The sequence below is a fragment of the Malus sylvestris genome, chromosome 8 (genome assembly GCF_916048215.2).
Source record: "Malus sylvestris chromosome 8, drMalSylv7.2, whole genome shotgun sequence".
Lineage (NCBI taxonomy): Eukaryota > Viridiplantae > Streptophyta > Magnoliopsida > Rosales > Rosaceae > Malus > Malus sylvestris.
In genome coordinates this window covers 11941130-11952778 of record NC_062267.1, presented here as the reverse complement: position 1 = coordinate 11952778, position 11649 = coordinate 11941130, and the positions used below count along the sequence as shown (strand labels likewise).

Sequence of the window (11649 nt, the reverse complement as noted above, 5' to 3'; positions counted from 1 at the left end):
GACAAATTTTTCTTAACGGGGGTAGATTGTAACAACCCGTCCCAAATTTAGTTACGGATTTTGGAACGAGGGCAATTTCATCATTGCACGTATGAGATGTATTTTGTTTTGTTGCTTTTGGGATATTTATTTTTGAAATTATGCTTTTGGTCTTAATTGGTGTGCCCAAGGGAGGCCCACCCTTATTTTTTTCCCCGACCCAAATCCCTCATTTATCTTCCCTTACAGCTCTCTCTATCTCTTCTTTCTTCTCTCCCTGTAAGGTTCTCCTCTCTCACTTCTCCCCCTCAACTCACTTTCACTTCTCTCCCTTCTCCCTCGGTAAGCATTGAGATGGTGCCATGGGAAGATCACCACAGCCTCGGCGAGGCCCCTAACTCACCGCCACCTAGACCTCGTCACCATGAACCCTGGATAGGGAACCTGGGAACCTCGATTGTGGCAGATGCCACTGCTCACAAAGGAAACCTGGTGAGTTTCCAACGCCTCTGACGTATGTGAGCTACGAAAAACAACCTAAACCTTCCCCTTTTCATACTCATATTTCATTTCTGATTGTTTTTGTGTATTGTGGACGTTGAAACATCGAGAAACCAACTCGGGGAGACTTCCCCAGATTCCAGCGAGAACCCGTGGGTTTTAGACCATTTTCCGGCCAACTTCGGCCACCTCAAGTCTTGAAATTGGTACGAATCTCTTCCTTGTTCCTTGAGCTTCAATTTGGTATATTGTATGATGGGTTTTAGTTAGGTTTTGGGGTTGAACGAAGCTGGGATAGCTCCGGCCTTCTTCTTCCTCGAAACGGCCAACTCGGCCAACCCAACCTAGAGTTTTAACCTACTAGGGCAAGCCCAAACCCCCATGCCTAACCCAGATCCTTAGGCCAAGCTACCAAGCCTAAATCCTAATTTATAACCCACTAAACCCAGCCCAGAATCTATGCCCAGACCCAATTGGCCAGGCTCAACCTTACAGCCCAAAACTCTCAGCCCAACCCAACTGAACCGACCCAAACCCAGAACCCAGTCAGCGCGTGGGCCTGCACGTGGACGCGCGTGGGCGTCTGCCTTGGCCGGCACGTGGAGCACACGTGCCTCCACCGGAGGTACTATGCTCTGTCGCCGTCCACGGAGGTGCCGATGACTTTTTCCGCCAACTTTCCGGAGACCCAAATCGACGCATGCGGCGGCGGGTGGGGGTACTCGAGGTCCCCCCTTATGTTTTTCGACGTCCTGAATCCGTTTGCTCAAATTCAACCGTTTTAGTATAGTTTATAGCGTTTCCATCTTCTTTAGTTTGCATGGCTCTTTGACAGCGAAGTATCTGTGAGTGGACCCCTTCTAAAATGCATACATGAAAACATGATTTGTTGGTTACGTTTTATGAAACGTTTATTAGTAAATTAGATTTACACTTTATGATATATTATGCTTTATCGGATTTACATTCTTTGAAGTATAAATTATTTATGACTATATACTTTGAACATGATTTACGATATGACGTTTTAGCTACTGAGCTCCGTATATATATATATATTAGAAATATTATGTTAATGTTTTTATGTGTGTACTTAGTGGTTATTCATACGATCTACCTACGGGCAAATGAAATCATTAATTGGCTTCAGTCGGGTGATGTAAGGCCTACGGGCAAATGATATTTATATATGGCTTAAGTCGGGTGTAGGTTGGTGGCTTCGGCCGGAAGATATTTATATTGGCTTCGGGCGGGAGATGTAGTGCCTTTGGGCGAATGAAGATATATGTGTATATATATGCCTTGTGCTACTACTACTACTAAGCACCCTATATACAATATATGTCTTATGAAAGGTTTTGTGGCATGCTAGGGTTCTCGGAAAAACATATTACTTATTATGATACATGAGTTTTCTAAACTTTGGGGTTAGTACGTTAAAGATTAACTGTTTTAGTATTACTTATATATCAACTTGGTCCACTCATGTTTTGTTTTGCGCCCCCTTAGGACTTAGAATCAAGGAGTACAATCACGGCGTCAGGGCATTCCCGCATCGGCATCTTCAAGTCCTCTCGGTGTAGGACCCATCCTTTTGTTCATTCAATTTTATATTATTCATTTTTAGTGTCTCCGATTAGTTATATACTCTGAACACGTTCCACAATTGCATATTCATTATAATTAAATTTACAAGCTTTATTTATGTTAGTTATTTCCTTCTAGTTCTCATGCATCCTAATATGGGTTCATCACCTTCGGATGTCAACCAGCATGTGCATACCCTGGTCTTTTGGAGAATATCAAGATCGGGCGTGTCAAACCTTCAATTCATTTGATCAAACGGCAAAAAATAATGACTAGTGTGACAAGTGAAAGAATAGCACCACCCTTTAAGTATTTCCCATCAAATACTACCTTCTGAAAAACAAGAAAAATTCAATCTCAACAGTTGGTATACATTGCTATTGGCTTATACATATTCCTAAATACAAAGGAACTCAGGCGAAATTTTTGCCCCCATCTGTGGCGGGGGCACCAAAACTAGTTCACACCACTATGTAGTTCGAAGGGCAAAGATGTCAAAAGAAGTTATAGGAAAAATCAACCGCTTAACTCCTATTACGCATAGAACAACATTAGCTTTCGCCTAATATGGAATGAACAAAATCGCAGGACTATTAACAATTCCTTTCTGCTATCGATATTGTATCAATATGTTGTTAAAAGAAATTAATTTCACGCATATGTGAAATTAATTTAACGCTTTACATACTTTTTATTTTATTTTTAGGTTTCAGATTAAATAAATGAATGCAAACATTGATTAAAAGGGTTCCATCACGACCAGATTAATTCTCATACATAAGAAATAACTGTTTTTTCCATTTGTAATTATGAATAAAGTGAGGGGTATTTCTGACAAACGATACTAGTTTCAGCTTCTCTGGGAAAGGGAATAAGTTTGTTCTCCGTGGGATCTGCGACTTTTACTAGTTAGATTCTTGAATCCACGACACTCGAGCAGCAGGCAGCATCTAGAAGCCAAAACATTGCGGCCTCCAACGTCCCCCGCCAAAAAAAAAAATGGAAACGCGTGGGGAGGAAACCCTATAAAATGAGCGCGCGACATGGAGATCCTTTTGGCGTGGGCTTCCGGTGGTTTGGGTGGGGAAAATCGACTTTTCAATGGGTGGCTTTCTCAGTCGATCGGTGGAGCTCGTGAACGCGACGAGTCCGGGTGTGGTTCTTGAGATAACGGAGGTGGAGGGCGATGAAAGGCGGGGCAGGCTGATTGTTAGGCTCGGACCTGGGGAGAGCAGAGAGATCAAGGGCAGCAAGTTCATAAACAGAAGCTTAAGTTCTCGTATTCATCGGAGCATTCATGTCACCGCCGTGCTTTCCGGCGGTGAAACGGCGAGAATGATCTTTCGGGCTAACTATTTTGCTGAGAACGGGAAGGTGATATTCCGGCTAGTGGGCGAGGAACTGAGGGATGACCCAGTAGTGATCCCCAATCTCCGTCGCTTGAGGTAAAAATTAATTTAACTTTCTGAGAGCTTCTACTTAACTATCTATGCGATAATATCGATTCATGAACTAAATTGTATGTGTTTGGTTGTTAGGTTCTTCTTCTGTGTTGGAGGAAGTTAAGCAACATTTGTGTATCGGTACATCTCTCTTTCGTTTTCTAATAATCTGTGCTTAACAAGTTTTGATTTTGTGCTTTGGTTCTGTGTTTCGGTTTCGTGTTTTGGTTTTCTACTTTGATTCTGTGTTTTGATTGCACTTTGCTTAGCAAAATTAGGACTTTTTGTGTAGTGATTATGAGTTTTATCGCATAACTGAGCATATTTGGATTTTGTTGTTGTTTTCTGGTTTTGTTCTTTAATTTTGTTTTTCTGGTCTGTGCTTAGGAAGTTTAAGGTTTTCTGGTTTTGTTCTTTGGTCCTGTCTTTGTGTGTCTGTGTGTGATTTGTTTCCTTTTTCAGTCTTGGTGGTTTTTGTGTTCGATAGTTTCTGTCCTGGTTCTGGTATGGATTGCAGGAGTAGTGACATTATTTGTGCTTTTTTGAGGTATAGCAACTTGGGAAAGCTCTTCTTTTTGAATTAATAACTTCTGCTTTTATATATTGAGTTATATTGAACGTTATTTGAAAGTGGTACTTTGCATTCAAAGATAATATATTTTTTCTGGTGAGAACAGTTCCCACACCCAAATATTTGCATAGTTCTGTATGTCCTGATTCTGTCTTCCTTTCGTTGTTTTCTCTTCTGTCTCTCTCTAGTTCTTCATTGGATGCTACTTTGCTCTCTGCTTCTTCAACAGATCTCTCCAACCTTTCAATTTCCTAGCACACGTCATTTCACAACCTACGTTCTGCTTCCTTATCGCTTCTGGTTCTTCTATCTGTTACCATCTCCTGAGTTTTTGTCTCATCTGTAAGAGGGGACAATATTTTTGGTTGCTGAGACATCTATTTTAAAGTTGGAGTAATATAAGATTGAGTGGAACTGAAAATGTTTTGGATTTTGTTATTTCCTAGATTTGTTCTTTGATGTTGTCTTTGTATGGTCTTTTGCTTTGCAAATTTATGGCTTTTTTGTGTGTAGTGATCATGAGTTGTATCACTTTGTTGACTCGCTTGTCTCTGATCTCTGTATAGTTTTCTGTGAACTAAGTTTTGAGGAAATGGGTTTCGTTGGAAAGTGTTTTGTTCATTCAACTTGGTTGAATTTGTTGGGGAAGATTTTCATTTTTCAATCTTGGTGATTTGTGTATTTGATGGCATTTGGTTCCGGTTTGGATTGCAGGAGTCTTACATTATTTGTCATTTTTTGAGGTATAGCAATTAGGGAAAGCTCTTCGTTTCGAATTAACATTTATATTGAAACTTGTAGTACTTGAAAGCGGTAATTTATATTCTAAGATAATATGATTTTCTGGCGAGAACAGATCCCGAATTTTGTATAATTCGGTATCTATCTTCTTTATGTACATTCATAAAAGCATTTTTGCTCTTTATTGTCAGATAGTCTTGTTTCCTTTTCATAAGGATTCGACGTGATCATGGAGTGCCGGCTGTCGACTACCTGACGCCCTCCCCCTCCTCCTTTATCCGGGCTTGGGACCGGCCATGTAAGACATAGGCGGAGTTATAGTCTTGTTTCCTTCATTGAAGCAAATTCCCTGTTCTATCTTCCTTTCTTCCTTGCCACTTCTTGCTCTGGTTCTAAATCGAATGTCAACGTCTCTTTGCTCTCTGGTTCTTTAGTGGATGCGGTCAACCTTTCCCAGCATCACTTTGTTTCACAACCTACATTGTGTTTCTTTTGCTTGCCTAGTGCTTCCATCTGTTGCGATCTTCTAGTTTTGTTTTTTAACAACGAATATTGGTCCCTCTTTAAGAGGGAGCAAGTTGTTTTGTTGCTGAGAAAGTTAGATAATTATAAGTCTCAGTGGAACTGGAAATCATATTTCACATTTGAATTTTGTTGTTTTCTGGTATGTGTTTACCAATGACTGTTATAATTTTTAAGCCAGTTAGGGTTTGATGTGAACTTTGAAATTAAACTTGCAAATCCATGATTAGTTGCAGTTTAGTGAGCAGGTTGCCCAAACAAATAGCTGTATAATACTCCTATTTAAAATAACATCACTTGGCGATATCTTCATACTTTGAAGGTCCTTACCCAAACACAGTTTCCGACCCACCCTATACATTGGTCTGGTGAATTTTGCCAATACAGGTCAGCCACATTACTGACTTATCAGCTACTCCAAAATAGCCACAACCATGGCTTTCTAAATGTCACACAAGTCTTTAACCGCATATAAGTTTAGGGTATTCTTTGTATTGCATTGCTTCGTCGACTGGGTTTCCCCTGACCACCTTATAATCTTCTGACGACCGAGTAAAATGGGTTTCGTTGCAAAGTGTTTTTTTGTTCATTTAACTTGGTGAGTTGTGTTGGGTGATTTTCTTACAGGGTGTCTTTTCTGGATTGCAGGAGTTGTTAAATTCGTTGTGCTTGAGTCAAGCCAGTGTCAAAACTCAGGAATATGACTCAATGTCAAAACACTGGAATACCAGCTTAATCTTGAGTTGTAATTTGTAAAGAAACCTGTATTGTTTGAAGGGATCTGTATTGTAAGACTTAATTGCATGGTGAAAACAGTGCCGTCTTGTAAAATTCAGTGTTTTAATAATGTGCAGTTACAAAACGATTTTAGCTCTTAGCAATATTTCAAAGCTTTATGTGCAATGTGCCCATGCCTGGCCCTCTATGCCGGTCACAGAGGCCATGGATTCTCAATTCACGGTGCGCCGAGACATCTAGTTAGAACTGTCACCGGTTCCGATCGCACCATGACTGTCACTGTTTTTCTAGTCAGTATCTGACCTTGAATCTGTGTACCAATTTCTTCAAGGTTTTGTGGGGAGATATCAACAGTATTTTCAGGACTTAAAACCGAGTCGTCTTAATCTCTCAGGTGGCAGTTCTGGTGAAGAAGTGGAGAGATTTTATTGTATTTATAAAATACGAACCGACACACCACGCGTCATAATCTCTACTAATAAAACACTCATTATTAATCAAAATTCTACGAAATTATCAGTTTAAACCTTTAATTAAAATAGAACATAAATAAGAAATATGAGGCAAAAATGTAATTTCACACAATCAAATTTTACTTTTTTTTTCAAAACCTCACTTACATGTAATCATAACATATTTCTAATTAAAAATAAAACATAAAAAATAAAAAAACTTCCCACTCCCACATTCTCTATCACTCTCTTCCTCTCTCATTCTATTTCAAAAACAAAAATAAAAAAAATTCTTACACACTGTCTGTGTGCTCATATGCTAGTATTAATGTAGAGAATGAAAAAATACCGCTTCCTCCACTAGTTCTATGTCGACTAGTGTACCGACTGATATACGTAGAAAAATCTCTTCAAAAAGTGCACTTGTTTAATAATAATTTACCATGTGTAACATTTGGATTTTTAAATTGGTGAAGACCATCTTTGCCGGTTAAATAGGGTTCACTCCACTCACTTTACTTAATATTTTATTATATTATTAAAAATAATAAAAAGTAGGTATATAAAAAATTGCCTTAAAAAAAATCTTTGACTCATCTCTTGAAAAGATCATTTTTAATCATTCCCAATAAACTATAATGATGTGTTTGTTGTACCGGACTATCTCGGACTGAACTAGCTTCATAGATTAAGTTAGACTGACTTAGACTACACTAAACTGAACTAACTTAATAAAGCGTTTGGTGCAGTGTCAGACTAAAAAGAAGGATAATACCAAACTACAATATTATATTTTTTTAATTCATATCTAATAATATTATATTAATTAATTCTACCTTTTTAATTCTAAAAAAACTCTCCCTCTCCCTCGTTCTCTCCATCAGTCCATCTTTTTCTCCCTTTTATCTCCCTCGTTCTCTCCATCCCACGCACTCTTTCCCTTCCCTCTTTTTTTCGATTAATTGCCAAAAAAAATTTCTACAAAACAAAGAATAGAGCTTCGTTTTTCAGGTTTTTGTTCAGTGGGCGTGGAATCCCGAATGGGCGAGCTTGGTTGGCCTAGATCTATTCGATTTTGGGTCTGACCTCGTTGAAGTGGTGGTTTGTGCTTGCAGCGCCGTCGTTGAAGTGGGGATTTGGGACACTTCTGGTTGTCGTTGCACTTGCAGCAATGCTCATCTGGCAGCGTTCTTTCAAATATCTCGTCTTTTGGGGATTTGCTTTTTGACGACGATGCAGGTCCATCGTCGATCGTCAAACAACAACGAGGACGATGCAAAGCATACTAGAGTCCTGGACGAGCTTGAGATGAAGCAAAGCAAGTGTAAGAGACAGGATTAGCAAACCTCTCCTTTTCGGGGGGTCTCGCTAAAGCCCCTTAGTGAAGCGTTTAATCCTAGCGAGTCCGTCTTAGTCTCATTAAACACAATCCTTGCTTGTTCCAAATACAGTCTAAGTACCCTAGCCAGTCCGGTGAAACTTAGAGAAGCCAATCAAACACGCCCTGAAGACTATAAAGACTGCTAGCCTCGTACGCTTATATCAATTTTTGTTTATTAATCTTTAATTTATTTGATCCAACGGTCGAAAATTGAGACGGGTATAAGAAGTAAAAGAATAGCACCACCCTTTTAGTATTCCCCGTTTGATGCTACTTTTTGAAAAACAACGAAAATCCAATCTTAACAGTTGGTATACATTGCTATTGGCTTATACATATTCTGAATACAAACTAACTAGGGCGAAATGTTTGCTCCCCCGTGGCAGGGGCACCAAAACTAGTTCACACCGCTAATGTAGTTCAATTGGCATAGATGTCGAGAGTTGTAAGGCAGACTGTTATAGCTGTGATTATCTTAATCACAAGCTTAGTTATCAAATAAGTATTTTTGATTAGTGAGGCCAGCTGGCAGTAGTGTTGGAAAAACAATATATGTAACTCATTGTGGGAGAAATGAGGATACGAATATATTCAAGAAAAAATATCTCTTCTCTTTCTCTATCTCTTCCCATAGTTTTCGCCATTGTTGTGCTGCTTGCAGGTTGAGTTGGAGATCTGAGATTTGGTGTATAACAATTGGTATCATCCATCTCGGTCCTCGATTCCCTCTTGTATGCCCTGTCACGCGCCGACGACTCGATTAGCAACCATGGACGCTCGTCTCTCTACTGTCGAGGAAACGTTGGCGGATCTTCCCAACTTCATTCGCTCCTCCATTGCCGCTGCAAATCAGGACCTCACGGCTACTCTCTCCACTCAGTTCGAGGCCAAGCTCGCCTTCTCCTTTGAGCAATTTCGGAGTGAGCAGTCCTTTGTGGGGGGAGCTGGCTCGTCAAATCCAACACCGATAGTTGCCGACTCTGCTCTGGAGACCCCTCGCCCGCCTCGTCGTGATCAACTTGACCCAGGAGGTGGTGCCCCACGACTTCCATGGTCTCAACGAGTGGATTTTCCACGCTTCTTCGATAGAGATGATCTGCTCACTTGGATTTATAAAGCCAAGCACTATTTTGCTTGTTACAACACTCCCGCTCATCAGAAGGTTCTTACCGCCTTCTTCTATTTGGAGAATGAAGCGATGCAATGGTTCCAATGGCGCAATTGCATTCATACCACTCCTACTTGGGCGGAATTTACCAGTGAGCTTTGTAAGGAGTTTGGGCCCTCTGAATTTAAGGATTGTACTGAGGCACTTTTCAAACTGCGCCAAACAGGTACTCTCAAAGACTATGTATCTGAATTTCGTAGGCTTGCTAATCGTGCTCTTGATGTTGGACCTGTGCTTCTCAAGAGTTGTTTTCTCGGTGGTTTAAAAAGGGAATTAATCTATGATGTTAAGTTGTTGCGGCCTGCTACAGTCCATGATGCCATATCGATAGCTATTCAGGTTGACTCTAAGCTTTCTGCCCTAAGAGCTCTCAATCCTAGAACCCTTCCTTCGGCTAAAATCACTCCCCTACCCATACTGCCTCGTAAAACTAAAACCACTATGTTACCATATCGTAAGCTTACTCCCGAAGAGGTTCAGCGCAAGAAAGATAAAGGGGAATGTTGGTTTTGCCCTGAAAAGTGGGTGGCAGGCCATAAATGTGGCAAAAAACAACTACTTCTGTTAGATGTGAGTGAGGAAGGTGATCTCTGTGAAGAGTTAGAAGAGGGAGTGCTGGCTGAATTACAGGGAATGACACTGAGTGAATGTGCATTTTATGGGGTGCATCACACACATCCTTTCCAAACTATGAAGGTTTTAGGCACTGTTAACAACCATTTTGTGAGAATACTCCTAGACTCGGGTAGTACGCACAATTTTATTGATTCTAGGTTTCTTAAGACAGTGGGGTGGTCTTTGCAAGCAACTAAGCCATTTGAGGTTAGGATTGTCGATGGGGTAAAAATCAAAAGCCAAGGGTGTTGTAGGCGCATACCCTTGGAAGTAGGAGGCTATCATTGTCACACGGACTTATTTGCACTTCCATTGGGAGGGTGTGACTTGGTATTAGGAGTGCAGTGGCTGTCCACTGTGAGTCCTGTGCTTTGGGACTTTCAGTTGCTTACAATGGAGTTCTAAGTGGGCAAGCACAAGTTCAAATTGTCTCACAGTACATCACCACAGCTTGCAGTGCAAGAAATGTCACTTCAACAAATTGACAAAGAGCTTTCTCAGTCCAATTTGGGGGTACTATTGTATTCTTTGGAGTCTAATGCAAAGGGTACTGAAATTCTTGGTGCTCAACAAGTGGAGGAGTTACAGGCAGTGTTGCAGCAATTTGAGACATTGTTTCAAATACCTACTCAGTTACCTCCGCACAGGACGCATGATCACAAAATTCCACTTATCCCTGGTTCAAAACCCCCTAGTATTCGACCCTACCATTATGGACCTGCACAGAAAGATGAGATTGAGAAGGCAGTCCAAGAGCTTCTTAAGTCAGGGTTTATAAGGCCTAGTCACAGCCCGTTCTCCTTTCCAGTGTTGTTGGTGAAGAAAAATGAAGGAACATGGAGATTATGCATGAATTATAGAGAATTGAACAGCATCACAATCAAGGATAAGTATCCTATTCCATTGATTGATGATCTCCTGGATGAATTATATGGGGCAAAGTACTTCTCTAAGCTTGATCTCAGGTCTGGGTACCATCAAATTAGGATGCATAAGGAGGATATTGAGAAAACAGCGTTTAGAACTCATAAGGGACACTATGAGTTTCTAGTAATGCCTTTTAGGCTTACTAATGCCCCTGCAACATTTCAAAGCCTCATGAATGACATATTCAAGCCTTATTTGAGAAAGTTTATCTTGGTATTCTTTGATGATATATTAATCTACAGTTCTTCATGGGAACAACATCTAGTTCACCTGCAACAAACAATGGAGTTATTACACAAGCATCAATTGTTCCTCAAGAAACAAAAATGTTCATTTGGGCAGCAACAAGTGGAGTATTTGGGTCACATAGTGTCCAGCGAGGGGGTTTCTGTAGACCCTACCAAAATTAAAGCTATTGTAGAGTGGCCAACCCCTAAGAATGTGAAAGAGTTGAGGGGATTCCTGGGTTTAACCGGTTATTACAGGAAGTTTGTGCCTGGTTATGGCAAAATCTGCCAACCTTTGTACAAACTCACGAGTAATGAAGGGTTCCTTTGGACACAAGCCACCGAGGAAGCTTTCCAACAACTGAAACAAGCCATGACTTCACCTCAACTCCTATCCCTACCCAACTTTGCATAACCATTTGTTATTGAGTGTGATGTTTCTGGTTTAGGCATTGGAGCAGTTTTGCAACAAAGGGGCAGACCTATAGCTTTTACAAGTCAAACACTTGGTCCCAGAAATCAGGCCTTGTCCACTTATGAGAGGGAACTTATTGCAATTGTATATGCAATTAAAAAATGGCAGCATTATCTCCAAGGGCGCCATTTCATCATCATAACTGACCACAACAGCTTGAAATATTTCTTGAGTCAAAGAGCAAATACACCATTTCAACAAAAATGGGTATCCAAGCTGTTAGGGGTTTGATTATGAGGTGCAATATCGACATGGTAAAGAGAATATTGTGGTAGATGCTCTCTCTAGAGCACCTGAATCAAATTGCCTCCCGGAGCTACCTT

At 40.5% G+C, this 11649-nt stretch overlaps 2 protein-coding genes across 3 annotated transcripts in view; both read left to right on the top strand.

Moving 5' to 3' along the window:
- The window catches only part of LOC126632769 (uncharacterized), a 35599-nt gene extending 32660 nt beyond the window's left edge, over positions 1 to 2939 (top strand). The window contains exon 2 of the mRNA XM_050303244.1: positions 2922 to 2939. The gene's annotated coding sequence lies outside the window, so the exon portion shown is untranslated. The remainder of the gene's footprint in view (positions 1 to 2921) is intronic.
- An 89-nt stretch (positions 2940 to 3028) lies between these two features.
- LOC126632771 (uncharacterized) lies at positions 3029 to 6208 on the top strand. 2 transcript variants are annotated; one of them, XM_050303249.1, is made up of 3 exons: positions 3029 to 3512; positions 3606 to 3650; positions 5992 to 6208. In XM_050303249.1, the coding sequence occupies exons 1-2, from the start codon at positions 3169 to 3171 to the stop codon at positions 3631 to 3633; spliced, it is 372 nt and encodes a 123-aa protein (XP_050159206.1). In that variant the 5' UTR covers positions 3029 to 3168; the 3' UTR covers positions 3634 to 3650; positions 5992 to 6208. The 2 variants fall into 2 exon arrangements, with proteins under 2 accessions (XP_050159206.1, XP_050159207.1); XM_050303250.1 differs by lacking the exon at positions 3606 to 3650.
- Positions 6209 to 11649: the final 5441 nt, after the last annotated feature.

Excerpts from the sequence above, each read along its gene's own strand:
- LOC126632771 (XM_050303249.1), top strand. The coding sequence starts at position 3,169 with ATGGGTGGCTTTCTCAGTCGATCGGTGGAGCTCGTGAACGCGACGAGT. Across the intron at positions 3,513-3,605 it reads CCCAATCTCCGTCGCTTGAG|GTTCTTCTTCTGTGTTGGAG; the intron begins GTAAAAATTAAT and ends TTTGGTTGTTAG.